The 20,290-nt window shown below is 53.8% G+C and overlaps 2 protein-coding genes across 3 annotated transcripts; one reads left to right on the top strand and one right to left on the bottom strand.

Annotated features, from left to right (window-relative positions):
• Positions 1 to 89: 89 nt before the first annotated feature.
• On the bottom strand, positions 90 to 8,521 carry MPND (MPN domain containing). 2 transcript variants are annotated; one of them, XM_019744022.3, is made up of 14 exons: positions 8,376 to 8,521; positions 8,042 to 8,301; positions 7,185 to 7,421; positions 4,541 to 4,673; positions 3,936 to 4,020; positions 3,652 to 3,748; positions 3,299 to 3,371; positions 3,142 to 3,218; positions 2,277 to 2,445; positions 2,120 to 2,190; positions 1,871 to 1,960; positions 1,308 to 1,382; positions 1,117 to 1,209; positions 90 to 352 (listed from the first exon to the last, which is right to left on the bottom strand). In XM_019744022.3, the coding sequence occupies exons 1-14, from the start codon at positions 8,380 to 8,382 to the stop codon at positions 266 to 268; spliced, it is 1,554 nt and encodes a 517-aa protein (XP_019599581.2). In that variant the 5' UTR covers positions 8,383 to 8,521; the 3' UTR covers positions 90 to 265. The 2 variants fall into 2 exon arrangements, with proteins under 2 accessions (XP_019599581.2, XP_019599582.2); XM_019744023.3 differs by lacking the exon at positions 1,308 to 1,382.
• A 3,746-nt stretch (positions 8,522 to 12,267) lies between these two features.
• STAP2 (signal transducing adaptor family member 2) lies at positions 12,268 to 20,259 on the top strand. Its single transcript, XM_019744039.3, has 13 exons — positions 12,268 to 12,449; positions 14,781 to 14,852; positions 14,993 to 15,115; positions 16,100 to 16,156; positions 16,671 to 16,771; positions 17,286 to 17,420; positions 17,878 to 17,947; positions 18,038 to 18,140; positions 18,260 to 18,334; positions 19,340 to 19,495; positions 19,584 to 19,685; positions 19,760 to 19,834; positions 20,099 to 20,259. Exons 1-13 carry the CDS (start codon positions 12,348 to 12,350, stop codon positions 20,239 to 20,241), a joined length of 1,314 nt encoding a protein of 437 aa, XP_019599598.2. The 5' UTR covers positions 12,268 to 12,347; the 3' UTR covers positions 20,242 to 20,259.
• Positions 20,260 to 20,290: the final 31 nt, after the last annotated feature.

Raw genomic sequence — 20,290 nt, 5'->3', positions numbered from 1 at the left:
TGAATGCACCACCGTCCAGACAGCAGCGTACGCACCTGGTGATGAGTGCTAGGGGGACCCCCACCCCAGGGCGCGACACATGCCTCGGCTGCTTGTTTCTCTCCTTTATTACCTGAGTCCCAGCCATCGCACAACTCGGTCACATAGGAACAGAGCAGTGCAGCCGCAAACAAAGCCCCTAACCCCGTCCCCCTCACCCAGAGCCATTGGGGGCGGGGACTCAGTCTGACCAGGAGGCCCCCCGGGTCCTCAGAGGCCGGTGCCCTCAGCTCCCTTGCTTCAGGATGCTGTAAACTTGCTCCAGGACGTGGCACAGGCCCTGGTCCTTGGGCATCCGGCTGGCCAGGGAGACCTGAAACAAGCAGGACCATGCTGCAGGACTGGATCCCACTCCTGCCCCTGAGGCACGAGTGCCCCTGCCTGGCCGAGGTACACAGTGTCTGTAAAGCCATACTGTTTTTGACGAGAGGAGCCTTGAGTAACCAAAGGCCCTGCTGACTAATTGGTGGGGGTGTATCTGTACTTTCCCAATCCTACCCGCAGCCCAGCCTGGATCCCACAAACGCCGCATGCCAGGGCCCACTCAGCTCCAGGCCTCCAAAGGCAGCTGCCGGCCACCCCCACCTAGTGCTGGGGTGGGAGGTGACCAGGGGCAACTTGAACCCTGGTCTTTTTTTAAGTTTGAACAAAACATGCGTGCAAAACTGCGTTTCTGTGCAAAGCAGAGTTGAGGATGTCTTCTGAGAATGCCTTTCAAGCAGGAAATAAATCAGATGAGCCTCATTTAAAGGTCGCCCTATGTGGGGCCTGTGAGCGCAGTTCACTACAGCCCCTGCTCTTCACGCTCTAAACAAGGTCAGCACCCCCTCCCCATGCTCCGTGGGTCCAAGGTCTACAGGGCTTTACCATTTTCATGCACACTTGGATGGTGATTTCCCCACCCCCACCCCGACCCCTGTGTGATAAAACAAGGCTTTTCTTAGGCAGCGTTCATTTCCAGCTGAAATACTTTTGTACAGAACAAGTTAGGAAATCAGTGTTTCTCAGGCTGCCAGTGGATATATTCTTGGGGGGCTTCCTGTAGGAGGGGTTCACGGGACTTGGGGCTGGTTTTACCTTCAGCTTGTCAAGGTAGGTGTGCTCCTGGCTCCAGGACTCCTGGAACCGCACAAGGTCTGGGGCGCCCTTGTAAAACTCCACCAGCAGCATCTACAGGACAGGCATGGTTGGGACCCCCTCCTTCCGTCCCTCCCCACACCGGCACTGGGGTTACAGCAGTGAGCAGGACAGGCGCTGCCACTACTCACGGGGCTTTGCAGGCTACCGCTCAGGGAGTAGTGCCACCCAGGAGCAATTAGGGAGCCCCACAAAGGAAAATATACCTAGACACATCATAGGCAATCAACAGGAGGGCCCTGGTCAGGGTGACTGATGCCCCCCCACACACACACAGGCCAAGGGAGACATGCAGAACGAGATGCTTCAAATCACGCAGGCCTGACATCGCCCCCTGCTGCCTTAGCCTCATCCCAATAGTTCTTGTGAAACCACAGGTGTAACAAACTAGCTCCATTTTTTAAACGCCTGTTGACCCATGGGTATTAAAAACCATCGTGGTAGCACCTGCAGTCCTCCATGTGTCTCCACTTGGAGAAGCAGCGCCAGGTGCACTGGCCCTAGCCTGGCCCAGAACAACTAGGAGGCCAGATGGGTGAGCAAGGGAACAAGGGGGGGCCGCGGCAAGGACCCGGGACTTGATCCTGAGAGCCACAAGTGATTTTCTGCAGAAGCGCCTGACTGGGGCCCCGGTTTATTGAGTCCTGCCGTGTCCTGAGCAGCCCCCACCTGCCCCACCCAGGAGTGAGCTCACCATCTCGTGAAGGATGTCATTAGTCAGGAAGCTGTCCTGGACGTAGGCCATCTCCACGTCCATGGGGATGCCGTAGTCACTGGGCCTTTGCTGGCAGGGACACCAGCTGGTCACCACCAGGCACCCTAAGCCCCCCCATCCCATGATGGCAGGGGCCAGTGGTCCCCACATGCCTGGCTCCACCCTGCAAGCCTCCATGCCCACACCCCACATGCCAGGCCCTTGGCCGCCTCCAGCAGCACCGCCTACCTCAGGGGGAGGCATCACCCAGAAGGGTGATATCTTGGACTCCAGTCCTGGGTTGCCAGAGTAGTAAGGGGCTGTGGGAAAACAGCAAGAGGGGGCTGGGCCTGGGGGACTTGGTGGCCCAGGAGACATGCACGCACGCCCCCAGCCCAGGACTTACAGCAGAGCAGGGCGAGGCAGGGCTGGAAGCCATTGCTGGAGCCCTGGAGCCGAAGCTGGTAGTCCATCTGCACATCAATGTCTTGCAGCGATGGTAGCGCCGGGCTGTGTGGGTGGCTGTGGTACCAGCCTACCAGGGACAGGCCCCGCAGGAGGAGGCTCTGGTAGATCTGCGGGCAGAGTCGCGGCTGGGTAAGGCAGGGGCCTGACCAGGCCTGGTGCGCTCCCACCACGCCTGCAGCCAGTGCGCCTGGCACACATCCAGCCCCACATGTGCAAAACACTTAATGAGCACTTGCTGTGTACCAGGCCTGGGGACACAGCAGTGACCAGTACAGTCACTTCCTCCACCCTCACTGAGTCCAGTGGGGGGGACAGTCAATAAATACATTTTTAAAAGATACACCTGTCATGAAACAAAGGCAAAAGGTTTTGTTCCCTGCTGTGTCCCCAGCTCAAGGAACAATGCCTGGCACACAGTTGGCGCTCAATAAGTAAAGAGAGATGTGGATGTGCGTGCACTTGAGCAGGCGCAGGCAATCCCGATGCCTTCAGCAAGTGGAGGCAAGAGCCGGCAGAAAGAGAAAGGTGTGCGCTGGGACACACGGCGCTGCCAAGAAGGTGGGTGTAGAGCGCTGAGCACCGTGCCAGGCACGTACCAAGACCCATCACAAAAACGTTAAGAATGGCAGCTAATACTTACCTGGCCTTTACTCAGTGCCAGGCAGAGACAAGGACTCACTTCACACACACTCATTTGCACATTTGCTGAGCGCTGACTCTGCTAGCTGCTGGGGACATGTTGCCAGGGCAGCTGTGTCCACCCAAGCCCTCCCCAGAATGCCCCCTCCAGTGCACCCCCTCACCTCCTCTTCCATGGTGGCCGCAGTATCCGCGTCCCCCAGCCGGCTGCGACAGGGGAAGGCTCTCAGCACCGTGAGCACTGCACAGAGGCGGGAAGTAGATGTGGACATGGACCCCAGCCCCAAACACCCCCTTGCCCACCGGGCCCCTAATACCCACTCTGGCTGTTGATGTCCCAGCGGCCTCCCAGGTAGCCCACGACCTCACTGCGAGTCAGGTGGCTGTGGAAGTCCTGGGGAAGAAGGACATCGGAAGACATGCTCAGACTGGACCAGGCCCCCATGCCGTCCTTGGGGCCAGGGCCTTTGCGATGTACAGGGGCAAGCCCACCCGCCTCCATACAAACACTAATTGAGCGCCTACTGTTTACTAATAGTGAACAAAGCAAACAACGTCCCTGCCCACAGCAAGCTGACATCCCAGGGACCCCCTCCCTCCTGGGTGCCCCAGCCTCTTGCCCAAGGCCTGGGTGTCCCTGGCCCCCAAAGGACAAGGTGGGAGCTGGCACTCACCAGCAGGAACAGCACGTTGCTGGAGATGGCCACGTTGAACGGCTGGAACTTGTTGATGGCTGCAAAGGATGTTACTTCCACCAGGGTGTGGGGGTTTCTATAGGAGCCGGAGGATTCCATGGTTTTAGGAACCCCCAAGCTGGCTCCCCACTCCAGGTAGCTTGAGGATCTGAGGCCTGTCCCCATCCTACCCCTGTTCTTGCTCCCTCCCGCATGCTGGTGAGAGCTCAAGTACAAACCAGTGGGGGGAGGGGTTAGTGTGGTTGGCATGTGATGTGTCTGACCTGGCAGAGTCACGACTGCCCAACATGCAGTATCTCACTGGCACCCGCATCTTGTTTTCCACCCGCTTCCCCGGGGGCGTGGTCTCTGGAGGGAGGGTTGGGAGGGAGGAAAAAAGGCAGCGTCAGTCCCTCCCCTGCCTGGAACTGGAAAAGGAAGATGGGGCGACCCAAGAAAGAAAAAACTCCAGAAGCAGCCTTAACAATCAGGCTGAGGGACTAGGAAATCAGGTGGCAGGTTGACAAATCGGACAGAGATTTAAAAGTCAGATGAAGGGCTCAGGAAATCAGGTGAGGACCTCAGAAAACTAGGTCTGGGGGGAGGGGCAAAGAAATCAGGCAAAGGACAAAGAAATTCTATTGGGAAGCAAGGAAATCAGGCAGCATGGCCAACAAATCGGCAGCACATAAAGAAATTGGACACTGGGAGCAAGAAAATCCAGCATTAGAGCTTAAGAAGTCAGGCAGTGAGAGCGAAATTACGCAGAGGGGCTAAGAAGTCAGCAAGACATCTTGGGGGCACTGAGGATAAGAAAGGCTAAACCTGACCCCAGCCTCCTCCTGCATTCAAGTTCTGCCTGCCGCCTGTCCTCCCCCACCCCTCTCACCGGTGTGGGCAGGCTCGGAGGCGCCCTTGGCAGGTGGTCTCCGATTCTTGTCCTCCGCTGAGACCCCTGCCAGAACCTCCTCCTCCTCTTCCTCCATCAGCAGCTCCTCCTCCTCCCCTTCGCTGGCCGGGCTCTGGCGGGGTAGGGGTAGACACAGCAGTGGGACCCTCAGCTGGGTGCCCCCCCCCCCACCAAGTTCCACACAGACCTCCGGCTGGCCTAAGCTTTAATTCCCTGCCGTTGCTCCAGGTGTCCACTAGAGGGAGAAAGTGAGTAAAGGCGGCCTCAGGCTCTGGCAACCTCTCAGGCCTGAGCTCCTTCATGTGGACGATTCCTACTTTCGAATCCTAAACAAGCTGTGTACTTAAGGCAAGCGCCCTAACTTCTCTGAGCTCTGTAAAACGGTACAATGATTTCCAGTCCAATAGGGTTGGCATCAGGGTGAAATGAGTTAATGTGTGCAAAGAACTGACCATATGCCCTGTTGTTCCATCCATTGAGCAAGAAGCATGTACTTTGCATGGATTATTTTACTAAATTCTCTCAATAACCTCTCCGCCTGAGCTCTCCTAAACTTCCCTTGCCAAGGTGACCTGTCTGTGTCCAAATCCAATAGTCACATCTCAGCCTTCGTCCTCCTCCCCCTCCTAGCAGCATCTAACCTGGCAGGTCCCCCCAGCCCCTGGGAACTCCTCAGGGACCCCAAACTCAGCCAGCTGTCCTCCCACCTCTCCAGGATACCCTTGGTCTCCCACTCTCTCCATCGCTGCTCAGGGCTAGATCCTGTGGTCTCTTCCCAACCCGCACCCCTCCAGGAGTCCTGTTCCACTATGCTCCAACCCCGCCAAACCCTGACGATGCCTACAGTTCTGTCTCCATCCCGGGGCTTCCCTGAGCTCCAGATGAGAGGTACAGCTGCCCCTCGACGTCTCCACGCAGAGGGCTCACAGGGTCTCATACTCAATACAGCCACGATGCGCCTGAATGTCCCCCCAAATTTCTTCCTCCCAAATCCCACACCTCCGATGAGGGCAACCCCGTCCACCCATTTGCTCGAACAAAACTCTTAACACCAACATTTGCTCTATCAGCAAATCCCATCAGGTCCACTTTCAAAATTAGTCAGAATCTGCCCACTTCTTCCCCACCTCAATGGCCCACCTGGACTAGTACAGTCACCTGCGTCCTAGTCCTGTCAGTCTGTATTCCCCAAAGTAGCCACCAGGTGGCACATGTGAGCACCTGAGTCAGGTCCAGTCCCTCCTCTGCCCACAGCCCTCCAGGGCTCCCACCTTCCACCTTTTTTGGTAAAAAGCCCAAATCCTCCCCACGACCCACAAGACCCTGCACAACCTGCCCCGTCCCCTCCCGGCCCTCACCTTCTCCCTCTCGCCCCCTCACTCACTCTGCTCCAACACTGGCCTCCCAACTGTTCCTCCCACATGCCAGGCATAGTCCAGCTCCACTGCCTTTGCATGTGCTGTTTTCCAGATACTCTGATGGCTCCCTTTCCCCTCCTTTAGTTCTCTTCTCAAATGCCACTTTCTCAGTGAGGCTTTCCCTGACCACTCTATTTCTCCACCCTCACCTCCCATCCCTTCTTGAGACATACTATAAGATGGACTTATTTATTTTGTTTCTTTGTCTCCCCACGAGGGAGGAGATTTTTCCTTTTTCTCTCTGCTTTATCTCCACAACACCTAGAACAGGGCCTGACACACAGTTGGCATTTACTAAGTGTTTGCAGAATGAATGGCCCTATACCCTGGTGTGGTTAGTTTTGTATGTCAACTTGGCTAGGCTCTAGTACCCACTTATTTAATCAAATACTAGTCTAGGTATTGCTGTGAAGGCATTTGGTAGACGTGGCTCACATCTACCATAAATTGAATTTCAGTCAAGGAGATTACCCGTGAAAATGGGTGGGCCTCAGCCAATCAGTTGAAAGATCTTAAGAGCAAAAACTAGTTTCCCAGAAAAGAAGGAATTCTGCATCGACTGCAGTATCAACTCCTGCCTGAGTTTCCAGCCTGCCTGCAGCCCTACAGATTTCAGACTTATCAGCCAAATGTATACACATATATCTACTCTAGTTTCCCAGAAAAGAAGGAATTCTGCATCGACTGCAGTATCAACTCCTGCCTGAGTTTCCAGCCTGCCTGCAGCCCTACAGATTTCAGACTTATCAGCCAAATGTATACACATATATCTACTCCATCTAAATATGTCTAATATACATGGTACTGTTATTATTTCCATTCTACATATGATGAAGACCAAGGAGGGTCCTTGGCCAAGTTCACCCAGCTGGTGAACATTCAAGGAACATCTATGATTATCATGGCTTTCAAGAACTTTCCAGATCTGGTTGGTTCCTGCCAATGTCTCCAGCCCCCTGAGCTACATAACACACAGAAACCTCTGGCTGCATCAGCTAAACGTGGTTGTCTAAGCAGCAGGTATTGCTTTGTGCCTACATGGCTTTGCATATGCCATTCCCTCTCTCTGGAAAGCTCTTCCCTTCATCTGGCTCTCACAAACTCCTGCTCATCCCTCTAGGCTCCAGCTCCAATGTCCTCTCTCTGGGCACTCCTATTTGACAATGAGTCAAGGACGGCTTGCTCCAGGAGGCTGAAGGACGCACCTCATCAGCGGCAGCTGCAGGCACATGGAGCTGGTGTCGCCGGAGCCAGGCAGCCTTGTACTTGTCCAGTTTCTGGCCTTTGTACTTGACGGAGGCCCAGCCACAGCCTGACTTCTTGGCCGGGTTCACCAGCTTCTTGCAGTGGGTGGCCCAGGCGCTGGGGGAGTTGAACACCTGCCCGGTTTCCTGCCACACGATCCTCCCATCCGGCTGCAGGTCCCCCACGAACTTCTTCCCCTGCATCAAAGGTGGGCTGGCTGGGCCCAGGACTTGGTACCTACCAAGACCCCTCCTCTGGAAAGTCCTCCCTGATCCCATGCTGCTCCCAGAGCTTGGCACCCACTTCCCACTACAGCACCCTTCCAGGAAGCTTTGCATCTTAGATGCCTCCCAGTACCTGTTTGTCCACTGTCACAGTCCTGATCAGCTTGAATCAAAACTGCCCAGTTATGTGTCTGTCCCTCCCTCCCCTCACTGGACTGTGAGCCTCCAAAGGGCGGGGATAGGGTCTGTCTTGATCACTACTGTGTCCCCAACACCCATCATACAGCCTGGCACACAACAGGTGCTCAGTTCACAAATTGCACCATTCACAAACTGAACAACAATAACAGTAATAGTAATAACAGCAAACACAAAGCACTTACTGTGTAGCAGGCAACTTGCTGAGCTCTTTATTCATTTAATCCTCATACAACCCCATGAGAGAGAAAAAATCCCATTTTACAGAGGAGGGTACTAGGATACTGAGAGATTGAATGAGGTCACACGACCAATAAAGCAGTGGTGTCCTCTCCAGGCCTCAGTTTCCCCTTCTTGCCCCAGCCAGGATGGGATGGGATTTGGGGGGCGCTCACCAAGTAGTAGATAGACAGCACCCCGGCGCCAGGCTCCAGCTGCGCGTCTTTGAGGAGCACGCGCAGCGTGACCGTGCGCCTGGTGAGCGCGGCCCCCGGCGCGCCGCAGCCCCCCGCTCCGGCCCCGCTGCCGCCGCCGCCACAGCTGCGCGCTCCACTCACTCCCGCCGGCCGCTCGGGGTCCTCGGCCTCCACCTCGTCCTCGTCCTCATCTGGCGCCTCCTCGCCCGCGCCACCCACCGGGGACAGCGACTCCGGAGCTGTGGGCAGCGAGAGGCTGCAGAGGGGCCGCGCGCCCTCAGTTTGTCCAGCCACCCCGCCAGGCCCACGGTACCTGCCATGGCCGCTCCGCCCCGCGCCGCACCAGCTCTTTCTTCCCGGTGTGTGACGCGGCTCCGCCCCCATGGGGGGGGAGCGCCCCAGCCATTGGCTGCCGCCGGTGGGCGGGTGGGGGGCTCGGCCTTGTAGGGCGAGCGGGGAAACTGAGGCCCGGGCCTGCGCACTTGAGAAAGGGAATCGGGGGCTCAGCCCTCCGGGGACATTCGGAAAACTGAAGTCTGAGGCCACTCTTTATGGGAGGGAGGTGGTAACCGAGAGCTCATGGGGAAATTGAGGCCGGGGACTTCTGCTATCAGGGAACTAGTGGCTCCACCCAATGCCAACACCAATAGGATTGAAACCTGGGATTGGGGGGTCGCGGGGGTCTCGGCCCGTTAGGACGAGCGGGGAAACTGAGGTACACGGCCACCGTTCTGGACGGACACGCAGGTCTCGGCCGTTGGGACCGGGGGAGAAACTGAGGTCCGGGAGAACTAGGCACTGCGCCCTGGGGCTTCGGGCCAGAATTCGGAAGCCGCCAGGCGCCGAAAATCTAAAGCGGCCAGCCAGTAGGTAGTCTCTAAAGAGTTAATTTCCATCCTCCGTCGGCCACGGCTGATTTCGCGATTGGTCTAGAGCAGAGTACGCTAACCAATTATAGGAAGGTCATTTAATCTTTAGCCAATAAGCAGTAGCTGTTTAATTCCACTAAAATGCTGCTTCTGCAGAACTCGGACTAAGCCAATGGGCAGGCGTCCCTCTCGGCCAATCAACAGGAGCTTCGTGCCAAACATAACCAATCAGTTGCAGTATTTGGTCTCCAGCCAGTCAATCAGTTCCCGGGTCAAAACTTGCCTCTTGGGTGCGGCCACACCCTCAGCACTCGCGGACGCTTGGGCGGAGCCCTGCTGCTGGTACTCCGCCTGGCTGCAGCCCTCCTCTTTGTTCCAGACCCTGACCTGGGACCTTTACTTCGTATCGCAGCGCCACCTCCCAGCACCGGGACTCCCCATCCTCCACTAAGCTAAAAGCCTGGGGTGGGGGCTTCTCCAGGCTGTGGAGAGCCACTGGCTGGGCTCAGCCACGGATGGGTTTACGAGGACCCCAGCCAGGAAGAGGAGACAGGACATTGGGGGCAGGGGCGTCCGGCCAGGGTGGTCTGAAATTAGACTGGACCTGACTGGAAATCCTGCCCCACCACTTCCCAGCTCTTTGACTTTGGCCAAGTGGCTTCACTTCTGTTTCCCCGTGGAGATGATTATTCCACTTCAAGGAACAGGGCTTGACATCCAGTATGATCTTGGATAAATGTGAATTAATTATTCCGTTTTGTCCCACTCAGGCCTCCTTTTGGAGTTCCCCAAACATCCACCCCGGGTCCAGCCACCAACTGGGCATCGCCCAGCCCCCAAACTCTGTTTATTCTCCATGTTCTTGCCCACTTTCACTTGACTCTTCCCAAATCCGCGTCCAGACCTCCAGCCTCTCCCCCCTAGGCCTTGGCTATGTCCTTGGACTCAGGCCTCCATACTTATCCCTCACACTGTCCGTCTTCTGCCCTGGCCTCAGAGGGATGCAACTATGACCACCTCCCTCCCTGCTCTAAATCCTATGGCTCCCCATTGTCTTTTATAAATAAAATTAAAATTAACCTCTGTGGCCTTATTAACCATTTACAGCACCCTTTATGGTGGGTATTGTTATCATTTTATTAGAGATTGCCCAGTCACACAGCTCTCCATTGGATTCCAAAGGCTATTTTTGGCTACGTGTATAAAGGCCACGCAGCCTCGCCCTATAACCATTAAGGATATTGAATGTGCAATTTAAAAACTCCAAAAAAAGAAATCTCCAGGACCAGGTGAAGAATTCCACCAAAGGCTCCAAGAAGAATTAACACAACTTTTGTATAACCCCTTCCAGAAAATTGAAGAGGAGGGAATACTTCCCAATTCATTTGCTCAAGCTAGCATTAATTACCGTGATACCAAAACCAGATAAAGATGTTCCAAAGAAAGAAAACTGCAAACCATATCCCTCATAAATAGAGATGCAAAAATCCTTAACAAAATATTAGGAAATAGAATTTGGCAATATATAAAAAGAATTATACACCATGACCTAGTGAAGTTTATTCTTGGATGCAAGGCTGGTTCCATATTCAAAAATCAGTCCAGTGAGATCTGGATAAATGTGAATTGATTATTCTTTTTGTCCAGCTCAGGCCTCCTTTAGGAGTCCCCCAAACATCCACTGTGGGTCCAGCCACCGTATTTAGCAGGCTGTGGTGGGCAGAATAACGGTTCCCTGAAGATGTCCCTGTGCTAAGCCCCAGAACCTGTGAATATGTCAGGTTAGCTGGACAAGGGAATTTAAGGTTACAGATGGAATTAAAGTTGCTGATCAGCCGTTTTTAAAATAGGGAAATGATCCTGGATTACCCAGGCGGTCCCAATGTAATCACCAGGGTTCTTAAAAGTGGAAGAGAGTCAGGAAGAGGTGATAGTGGAAGAAGTTCAGAGTTATATAATGTGAGGATTCTACCTGTGTTGCTGGCTTTGTAGATGGAGAAACAAGACCATGAACCAAGGAATGTGGGAAACTTCTAGAAGCTGGAAAAGTCAAGGAAACCGTCATCCTTTGAGCTTCCAGCAAGAAACGAAGCCCTGTCAACACCTTGATTTTAGCTTTGGAAGATCCATGTAGGACTTCTAACCTACAAAGCTGTAAGATAATACATTTGTGTTGTTTTAAGTCCCTTAAATGTACGATAACTTGTTACAGCAGCCGTAGAAAACAAATACATTGGCTAAAGAAGAAACGTCGCACAATCATATCAATGGATCCAGAAAAAGCATTTGACAAAATTCAACACCCACACATGATAAAAACTCTCAGCAAACTAGGACAGAGGGAAGCCACCTCAGCTTGGTGAAGAGTATCTACACACCTTCAGTTAACATAATACTTAAAGGTTAAAGATGGAATGCTTTCCTCTTACCATTGGGAACAAGGTAAAGATGTCCACATTCACCACTCTTATTCAACATAGTACTGGAAGTTCTAGCCGGAGCAATAAGGCAAGAAAAGGAAATAAAAGGTGGACAGATTGGAAAAGAAGAAATAAAATTAGCCCGATTTGCAGATGACATGATGGTCTACATAGAAAATCTCAAGAAACCTACAACTCCCCCAGCAATAATAAATGAATTAGTTCAGCAAGGTTGTAGGATACAAGATCAACACACAAAAATCTATTGCATGTCTATATAATAGCAGTGAATATGTGAAAATTGGAATTAAAAATACAAGGCTGTTAATAGTTGCTCAAAAAAAATTTCGATGTAAATCTGACAAAACAGATACAGGACTTGTGTACTGAAAACTACACAACACTGATGAAAGAAATCAAAGATTTAAATAAATGAAGAAACAGATCATGTCCATGGACTGGAAGACTTGACATAGTAAAGATGTCGCGTCTACCCTAACTGATATACAGGTTTAGTACAATGCCTATCAGAATCCCAGCAAGATTTTGGGGTAGATACAGGCAAGAATTTGAATGTCCAGGCAGCCTGATGAGCATTTCAGGCCTTCGTGTTATTTTCCTGTTGTGTCCTCTTTTGTCACATGCCCTAGCCACTCAGGCACCACACTCCTTCCTTTCTCATTTCCATGCTTTTGTTGGTCCTCCCTGGTACACCGTCTACCCAATCTTTGCTCCACACTGAAAGCCTCATGTGGCTCCCTCCTCCATTCCATGACTCCAGCACAGCTTCCTGAATCTCTGGGGGAGACCAGAGAGGCCGGGATTTCCCCAGGATCCTTGGACCTGCCCAACCCAGCTCCCGCCCAGCAATGACAGGGGAGGGACCTCGGGAGATGACAGAAGAGAGGAAATTCCCCTGGAACCTGTTTCTCTGCTTCCTGGCCCAGCTGAGGTGCCCAGTGGAAGGAGAGGTCGGGCCAAAGACCCGGGCCCACCATGGCCTCAGCCCTGAGCCCACCCCGAGTCCCCAAGCCCAAGTGTGCCCTACCCTCACATTACTATGAGAGCTTTCTGGAGAAGAAGGGACCCTGCGACCGGGTAAGGGGAAGCAGGGAGCCTGGCACTGCTGGGCGGCCAGGCAGGTGAGGCACCTTTCTGAGCCTCCATCACCCCTGGCCAAGGAGAGCGGGGTGGGTGCTGGATGGGGTAGGGCATGGGCCGGGGGCTGGGAGGGGTTCTGCCCACCTGTCTACCTCTGTCTCTCTCTCTCTGTGTCTCTGACTTATTTGATCTTTTTCTCTTTGTCTCTCCCTGTCTGTCTCCACCTGCCTCTCTCTTGGTCTCAGTCTTTCGGTCTCAGTCTCTCTTTCTTTCTGTCTGTCGGACACAAGCAGGATCAGGGACTTCCTCCAGGAAATGGGGAATTAAATTGATTAGTTCCTCTTCCCCCAGCCCTGAAGTAACTTTGTGAACTTCAGCTGCAGGGGACAAAATCAGGACAGTTGCTTGTGGGGACAGGAAGAGCTGTTGGGGACCACATTTGGCAGGACCAGATACTGGCCACAGGACCAATGCATGTGTTTGTGTGTTTGTGTGTGTGTGTGTGTGTGTGTGTGTGTGTGTCTTACTCAGAATACAGCCCAGCCCCTGGGTTCCCACTAAGGACCTATCTCTCTCACCCTCTGCCCCCACCACTGCCCATATTCATTCATCTTCTACCGTAATCCAAACCATCCACCTACTGCTTTCCCTACCCATTTCCCTGCTTTTGTCATTGCAGTTCCCATCTCCTTTCCTTGTGTTTCCATGCACCCAAATCCCCCCACCGCAGTCTAGAAAGTATCTAGAGGCAGCAGATCACAGTTGTTACGAAAGACTGTGGGCCCCAGAGTATGAGACTCAGGTTCACATCCTCACTCCACGCCTCCTGACTCCCAGGCCTTATACAAGTGACTCTCCATCTTTGTGCCTCAGTTTTCTCTATTATAAAATGGGTAGAATAGGGCCATAGTCATGGTTGCAGCAGAAGGTAGCCCTCAGCAGGCCGAGGGCCTGATTCAGGGTAAGCACTGGTGGTGCCTTACATGTATTAATTCACCCAATTCTCACAACAGTCTCTGAGGTGGGTACCAGTAGTATTGCCATTTTATAGGTGGGGAAACTGAGGCACAGAGCTTCAATAACTTGTCCAATGCCACGTAGCCAGTGCATGACAAAGTAGTTCTGACTATACTGAGTTTAATCACTTATTGCTCTGTTCTGAGTACCTGGAACAGTGCTGGGTACATAGTAGGTACTCAATAAGTGTTAGTTAAATGTATGGATGTATCTATCTATGGATGGGCAGATAGGTGGGTGGATAGATGGACGAACGGATGGGTGGATGTGTGTATGGGTAGATACATAGAGGGATGGATGGATGGATGGATGGATGGATGGATGGATGGATGGATAAATGAAGAGATAGATGGATGGATGAGTGGTGGGGGTAGACGAGTGGGTGGATGTGTGGGTGGGTAGAGAAGTGGATGGATGAATGGATTGATTAATGAATGGATGGTAGCTGTCAATATAAGCACTATCCTCATTATCATTACAGACTAATTAAAGTGCCTCCTCCTTCAGGAAGCCTTCCCAGATTTTCTAGTTGGAGGGCCACTCTCCTCCTGTGTGATCTCATGGTCCAGGGTCTGGCCCTCCCCAGGGATCCTAGTTTCTCTTTCCTGGAGGATTTTAGTATCTGTGCTTTCTCTATTCTCTGGCAAATGATCTATTTAGAAACAGAAATCATGTCCCACTTACTGTTTTTTGTCTACAAGAGAACTGGTTGCACAATAGGTGCTCAGGGAACATTTGGTGAAAAATCCCCTAGAATCTTAAAGTCTGAGCTGTATCAGCCCCTTGGACCTCCAGAGAGTTAGGACATTTGGAATTCAGAATCCTGGGGGAAATCCTGAATCTGCAAACCTCGTAGAGTCCACAACCATGTGAAATTTTGAGATTATAGACTCGGCACCTATCCCTGGGCCTGGCACCTAAGATATGCCAGTAAATATTTATGGGTAGATGGATGGGTGGATGGCCCAGTAGATGGATGGAGCATCATAAATCCTGTTAGCTCAACTCACTCCTATAACTTCCCCCTCCATAAATTGGGGGACTGCTCTGGGTCCCAATAAAGTTCCCTTTGATCCTTTCTCAGAGAATAACAGATCCCCAGAGTCTGGGCCATGGCTGGAGAGGGTCTTCCTGAAAGTCAATATTTGTTGAAAGACCCAAAGCAGGTAATGAAGGAAACTATGTGGAGATCTGGGGAGTGTCCAGGCAGAGAGAACAGCCAATGCAAAGGTCCTGAGGCAGGAGTGGGCGTGTTGGAGGTACCCAGTTTGCCACCTCACATCCTTCTCTTTCTCCACCTCTGGTCCCCAGGATTATAAGAAGTTCTGGGCCGGCCTCCAGGGCCTCACTCTCTATTTCTACAATAGCAATCGGGACTTCCAGGTAAGGATGGGAATGAGGGCTCATGAGTTGGCCCATACTTGACCCCAGGGACCAAGCAGAAGTTGTAGATGGTGTGGTCAGGCCAGGGGTCCTGCGGGACCACAGGCCTCATGCTCAGACTTCCGCTTCTGTGCCCCCAGCACATGGAGAAGCTAGACCTTGGAACATTTGTGAAACTCACAGATGAAGCTCCATGGGGGACCTCCCATGACCCTGGCACCCATTTCAACCTGGTCCTCCGGAACCAGAAGATCAAGTTCAAGGTAAGTCCTTGAACTTGAACAAGGGGGGAGCGGGTAAGAGACCCTCCTTCTCCACTGCACCCATCCTTAACACATGCTGGCACAGAGTCATGTAGAGTTTACCACTGGGTTTGTGACACTGGGCAAGTCACTTGACCTCTCTGGGCCTGTTTCCTCAACTGCAAAATGGGATAATATGTGTAAAGTGCCCAGAACAAGATCTGATCCACAAGCTCATCACTGCCATCATTCAATCTTTCAACAAACATTAGTGAGTACCTACTGTGTGTCAGACCCTCTTCTACTAGTTGCACAGCAGTGAAGAGACAATTAAAAATCCCTGCCCTTGTGGAGTTTACAGGAGTGGTGGAGACACAATCAACAATATAAATGTGTAAAATATATGGAGTGTCACATGGCAGTAGATGCTAGGGAGACATTGCTAAAGGAAAAGGAATGTAATGTTAAGAGGTATGATCAGGGAAGGCCTTACTGAGGACGGAAGGAGGTAAGGGAGCCAGCAGTGCAGATTCTGTGAAACAGCCCTTCAGCAGAGGGAACAGCACCCGCAAAGATCCTGAGGCAGGTGTACCTTGTTTGTTGGAGGAACAGTGAGGAGGCCGGTGTGGCTGGAGCAGAGTGAGCGAGGGAGAGAGAGGGAGGAGGTGAGGATGGGGAGGGGACAGGAGCAGGTCGTGTAGGGAGGGCCCTGTGGGCCATGGAGAAGACTTGGGCTTCTACCTTGAGGGAGGTGGGAGCCCTGGGAGGGTTTAGAGCATAGGAGATACATGATCTGATTTATGTTTTTCTAAATGTTGGTGTAACAACATTAAAGAATAACATGCCACATTTCTAAGGACTTATATTCAGACATCGTCCTAAATTAATCTGTCCTAAGTCATTTAATGTTCCAAATAGCCTTTGGCAACGGACTGTTATTCCTCACTCCCATTTCACAGATGAATAGGATGAGGCTCATCAACGTGGACTTCTTTCCTTCCCCAGGTAGAGAGCCTGGAGTCTCGGGAGATGTGGAAAGGCTTCATCCTGACGGTGGTGGAGGTCAGAGTGGTTGCCTGCTGTCTCTCTCTTTCCCATTCCCACTAAGCCTTCTCAGAAATCCTCTTTTTTCTTTCCATCTTCATTACCCAAACAAGCCCCTACAGTATAGCACACTGGTCTCAAACTGGTGATCTACAAGCCAAATGTAGCCCATAAACATCTTTTGTTTTGCCAACAAAGTGATAAAACTTTTAAAATTAGCTGCCATCACTTAAAAACCAGGAGTTTCAGTCAGCATTCCTGATCTCTGTTTTACTCATTTGTTCCCTGCCTGACCCCTGCAGCCTGTAGAGTTTGAAACTACAATCTAGCATCTGCTCTGTCCTCCTCCCCATCATCAAAGTCTCTCTCTACAGCCTTGAAAGCCTCTGTGCCTCTGCAAGTGTAGGGAGGCTCCCAGACCCAGGTTCCCATCCTGCCCCCACCTCCAGCCCCGTCTGCACTCTGGCCTCGGTTTGCCCTCGTGTGACATGGGTACAGCTGCCTGTTCCCTGACGCCCTGATTGTCCCTCAGCTCCGTGTTCCATCCAACTTGACCCTGCTACCTGGACACCTGTACATGATGGCGGAGGCCCTAGCCAAAGAGGAGGTGCGCCGCTCTCTGGAGATTCCCTCGTAAGTGTCCCTCCTGGCCTGAGGGGCTACAGGAAGGGGGGCGTGGGGCTGAGGTTGGGCAGTGAATGGGATCTCACCGTTGGGTCTTGAGTACAGGGTGCATCCGGTCTGGGGCGGGGTTAGGTCCGGTGCTGGGAGCTGGACTTGGTGTTTGAGTACAGGTCTAGGTGCCTGGGGAGCGGGTCTGGGCCTCCAGGGGAGGGTCTAGGTGCCTGGAGTACTGAACAGAGCCTCCGGAGACGAAACCTGGGCCTGGGGGTGGGGCAGAGCAGGGCCCCAGGGAGCAGGGCCTGGACTTAGGGTAAAGAGGTTGGGTCTCCAGGGGCAGATCTAGGTGCCTAGAAGGCGTGGCCCAGGGCGGGGTTTATAAGAGGTAGGGTGTAACTGGGTGTCCAGGGGAGGGATTATGGGCGGGGCGAGGCTGAGTGTCCAGGGGCGGGTTTCCGTACGGGAGGGCGTTCTGGGTCTCTGGGGAACGGGTCCTGTCCTGTGTGAGTGACGCGGCCCGTCCCAGGTGCTTCCTGAAGGTGAGCCGGCTGGAGGCGCAACTGCTCCTGGAGCGCTACCCAGAATGCGGGAACTTGCTGCTGCGGCCCAGCGGGGATGGCACGGGCGCTGTGTCGGTCACTACGCGCCAGACGCTCAACGGGTGCGCATGCGCAACTCCGGAGCCGGGGGGTCCCAAATAGGGTTGTGCATGGGGGCGAGGTCAGACGTGAGAACGTAGTCAGATCCTAGAGCGAGATTGCCTGGGGACAGAGTCGGAGCTGGGACTAGGGAGGACGTGGGGGTGGGCCAGAGGCCACGGGGGTGGGATCCTGAGGTTGGCCCCGCCCCGGAGTAGGGTTATAGGTGGGGTCACATCCAAGGTGCGGTCAGAACCCAGGGGCGGATCCAGGAAGAAGGACAGGGCGTTCCTGGGGGGTGGAGTACATCGGGGCGGGGTCCCCTGGGGGCAGCTCCAGGGCTAGGAGCGGGGTCTTTCCTGTGTGCTGGAAAGAGGGAAGGGAGGTTAGGCTCTGCATGGGGACGGAGACAGGACGAGGGATTGGGGTATTTATTCCTTGGCCTAAGCCAGGCCACCCACTTGCCCACTGCCTGTGCAGGGCTCCGGTGGTTCGGCACTACAAGGTGAAGCGCGAGGGCACTAAGTACGTGCTCGACGTGGAGGAGCCGGTGAGCGATGGGCCAGGGTTTGGGGAAGCACACTGGCGGGACCCGCGCCCCTTCCGCAGCGGCCCTAACCGGTTCCCCTATCCACCCCAGGTCTCCTGCGCCTCACTCGATGCAGTGGTCAACTATTTCGTGTTGCACACCAAGAAGGCGCTGGTGCCCTTCCTCCTGGACGAGGACTACGAGAAGGTGCTAGGTGGGTGAGGCTTCAGGGGACTCCCGGGGCCCAGTCCGTGCCTCTAGCACCTTCGCCCGACGGGGACACCCTTGGGTCAGCGCCGCCGCGCCTCCTCCAGGCAGCCCTCTCTGTTCTAGGCTACGTGGAGGCGGATAAGGAGAATGGCGAGAGTTTGTGGGTGGCGCCCTCGGTCCCAGCTGTGCCCGGCCCAGGTGACACCCCCTCCTTGCCGTTGCTGGGGCAGAACGGGGAGAGACCTAGGACCCACGTGGTGCCTCCTGTGCCCAGGCTTGTACCCGGAGTTCAGGGATCCAGAAATTACCGAGACCCTGCCCTCTGGGAACTTCCAGGTTGTGGAGGGGGCAGACGCAGCTGGACAGAGACACTCCCAGCGCTCTGTGATGGGGCCTCGGGCTGAGGCGGGGCCTAGAGTCGGGGAGAAGAGGGGGCAGGGTCGGGGGAAGATATACTGAGGAGGGCACGTTTGCTGAGTTTCCAGGGAGCTCAGTAGGTAGTGATGGGCAATGGAGAGGGGCACAGGGTATACCTGGAGTGGGAACTACCCAGAGATAGGAAATCAGGGTGGGTGTTGGGACAGGGACCCGAGGCAGTCCAGCTTCTGGAGCAGAAGAGGCTGGAAGCATTATGATCTGCCTTGAGCTGGGCAGATGCTGGGGCTCCCTGTTCACAACAGACATGTATGTACACATACATACACACATGCCACAATCACCAACATGAACTATGTCCCCCAGCATAATCAGAAGGCCATATGTAGACATCCATGTACACAATGGCTCCACACATGCATGACTACATGTGTCACATGATTCCAGTCCCATTTAGCATACATATACATACCTTAAGCCACAATCACGTGTGCACACAAATGTAGACATATCCACTCACAGCATAAATTCAGACATTTATAGACACATGCATGTACACACGAATAGAGACAAGTACCCAACCAGACCTTAACACCCATGTAGTCATACATACATATTTACATATAATCAATTTATGCAAATTCACCCACTGTACATGTTTATGCTACACAGGGACACAGACTTAAAAATGGGCACATGCACAGACATGCACACACATGCCGTATCCATGCATGCACACATACATTCCCACTCACAGAAGCACATAGACCCACCTTGAGTTGTTCCTGCACTATGTGGGTCCCAAAAGTGACGACTATTTCCCACCAGGTCCCGCATGCCCCACCGGTGGCCCCACGCAGCCATCTCCCACATCCATCACGCCTGGGTCCAGCCAGGACAAGCTGCCCCCACTATCGAACCCAGATGAAAACTACGTGATTCCCATCGAAGACGCCCCAGCTGCTGACTACGTGAATGGGGACGGTGGGTGGGGACTGGGGGTGGCTGAGAAAAGGGGCAGGGGGAGCAGGCTCACTGCTGGACGTGACACGCCATACCTTTGTCCACGCAGTGCTTTCCGCCGGTCGGCTGGTGGTCCTAAAGCCCAAGAAGTGTCCCCCAGCACCAAAGGTTCAGGCAAAGCCTCCAAAACCACCCACTGCGTTGAAGCCAGGTAGGGAACCCTCCTCCCCAACCCCTGCCTCATCCAGTGGAGGGCCAGCCTCAGCTTTCATCTGTCTTCTCCAGAGCCCAAAGGCCTTCCTGGTTGCCTGGCCAGGAAGCTGGCTGTCAGCTCGGCGCAGGCTTTCTTCCCCACAACAGGTAAGGGGCCTGGGGCGGGGCAGGGGGGGGGGGAGTCGATGCAGGAGGGGCTTCACAGGCATGTGACCTGTGCAGTTACACAGGACCTCACACTCCGAAGGGCCCGCACTTGATTTAATGTTCTGCTGTCTCCATCTCAAAACTCCTCATGCACTGAGCCCCACACATTCTGTAGCCAGTCCTGGGTGGATGTGGGGTGGGTGCAGCATGGACTGGGGATCCCTGGTGCAGCTGAAGTGTCGGGTACCCACCCCTGCCCCCCAGGATTGGCCAATGTGACAGCAGAGCTGGAAGAGAAACTACAGAGACGGCGGGCACTAGAGCATACAGCTGGGCTTGCTGGGGACCAGCAGGCCAATCTCAGAGCATGGCACGTCAGTCAAGCAAATCCCTCCTCCCAGAATTAAAGCTCAAGTGACCCCAGGGCCTATGTGTTTGACTTGGCTTTGGGGGGCT

This window comes from Rhinolophus sinicus, chromosome 15 (genome assembly GCF_057876585.1).
Source record: "Rhinolophus sinicus isolate RSI-liver-muscle chromosome 15, RSI-T2T, whole genome shotgun sequence".
In the NCBI taxonomy this organism is placed as follows: Eukaryota; Metazoa; Chordata; class Mammalia; order Chiroptera; family Rhinolophidae; genus Rhinolophus; species Rhinolophus sinicus.
This window is presented reverse-complemented; position numbering and strand designations above follow the sequence as displayed.

Coding starts and splice junctions, on each gene's coding strand:
- MPND (XM_019744022.3), bottom strand. Junction 4,021..4,540: donor CTCCGAGCCTGCCCACACCG/GTGAGAGGGGTG, acceptor CCCTCCCTCCAG/AGACCACGCCCCCGGGGAAG. Junction 1,210..1,307: donor GCGGTAGCCTGCAAAGCCCC/GTGAGTAGTGGC, acceptor CCTGTCCTGTAG/ATGCTGCTGGTGGAGTTTTA.
- STAP2 (XM_019744039.3), top strand. CDS start 12,348: ATGGCCTCAGCCCTGAGCCCACCCCGAGTCCCCAAGCCCAAGTGTGCC. Junction 14,853..14,992: donor ATAGCAATCGGGACTTCCAG/GTAAGGATGGGA, acceptor CTGTGCCCCCAG/CACATGGAGAAGCTAGACCT. Junction 19,835..20,098: donor GGCTTTCTTCCCCACAACAG/GTAAGGGGCCTG, acceptor CCTGCCCCCCAG/GATTGGCCAATGTGACAGCA.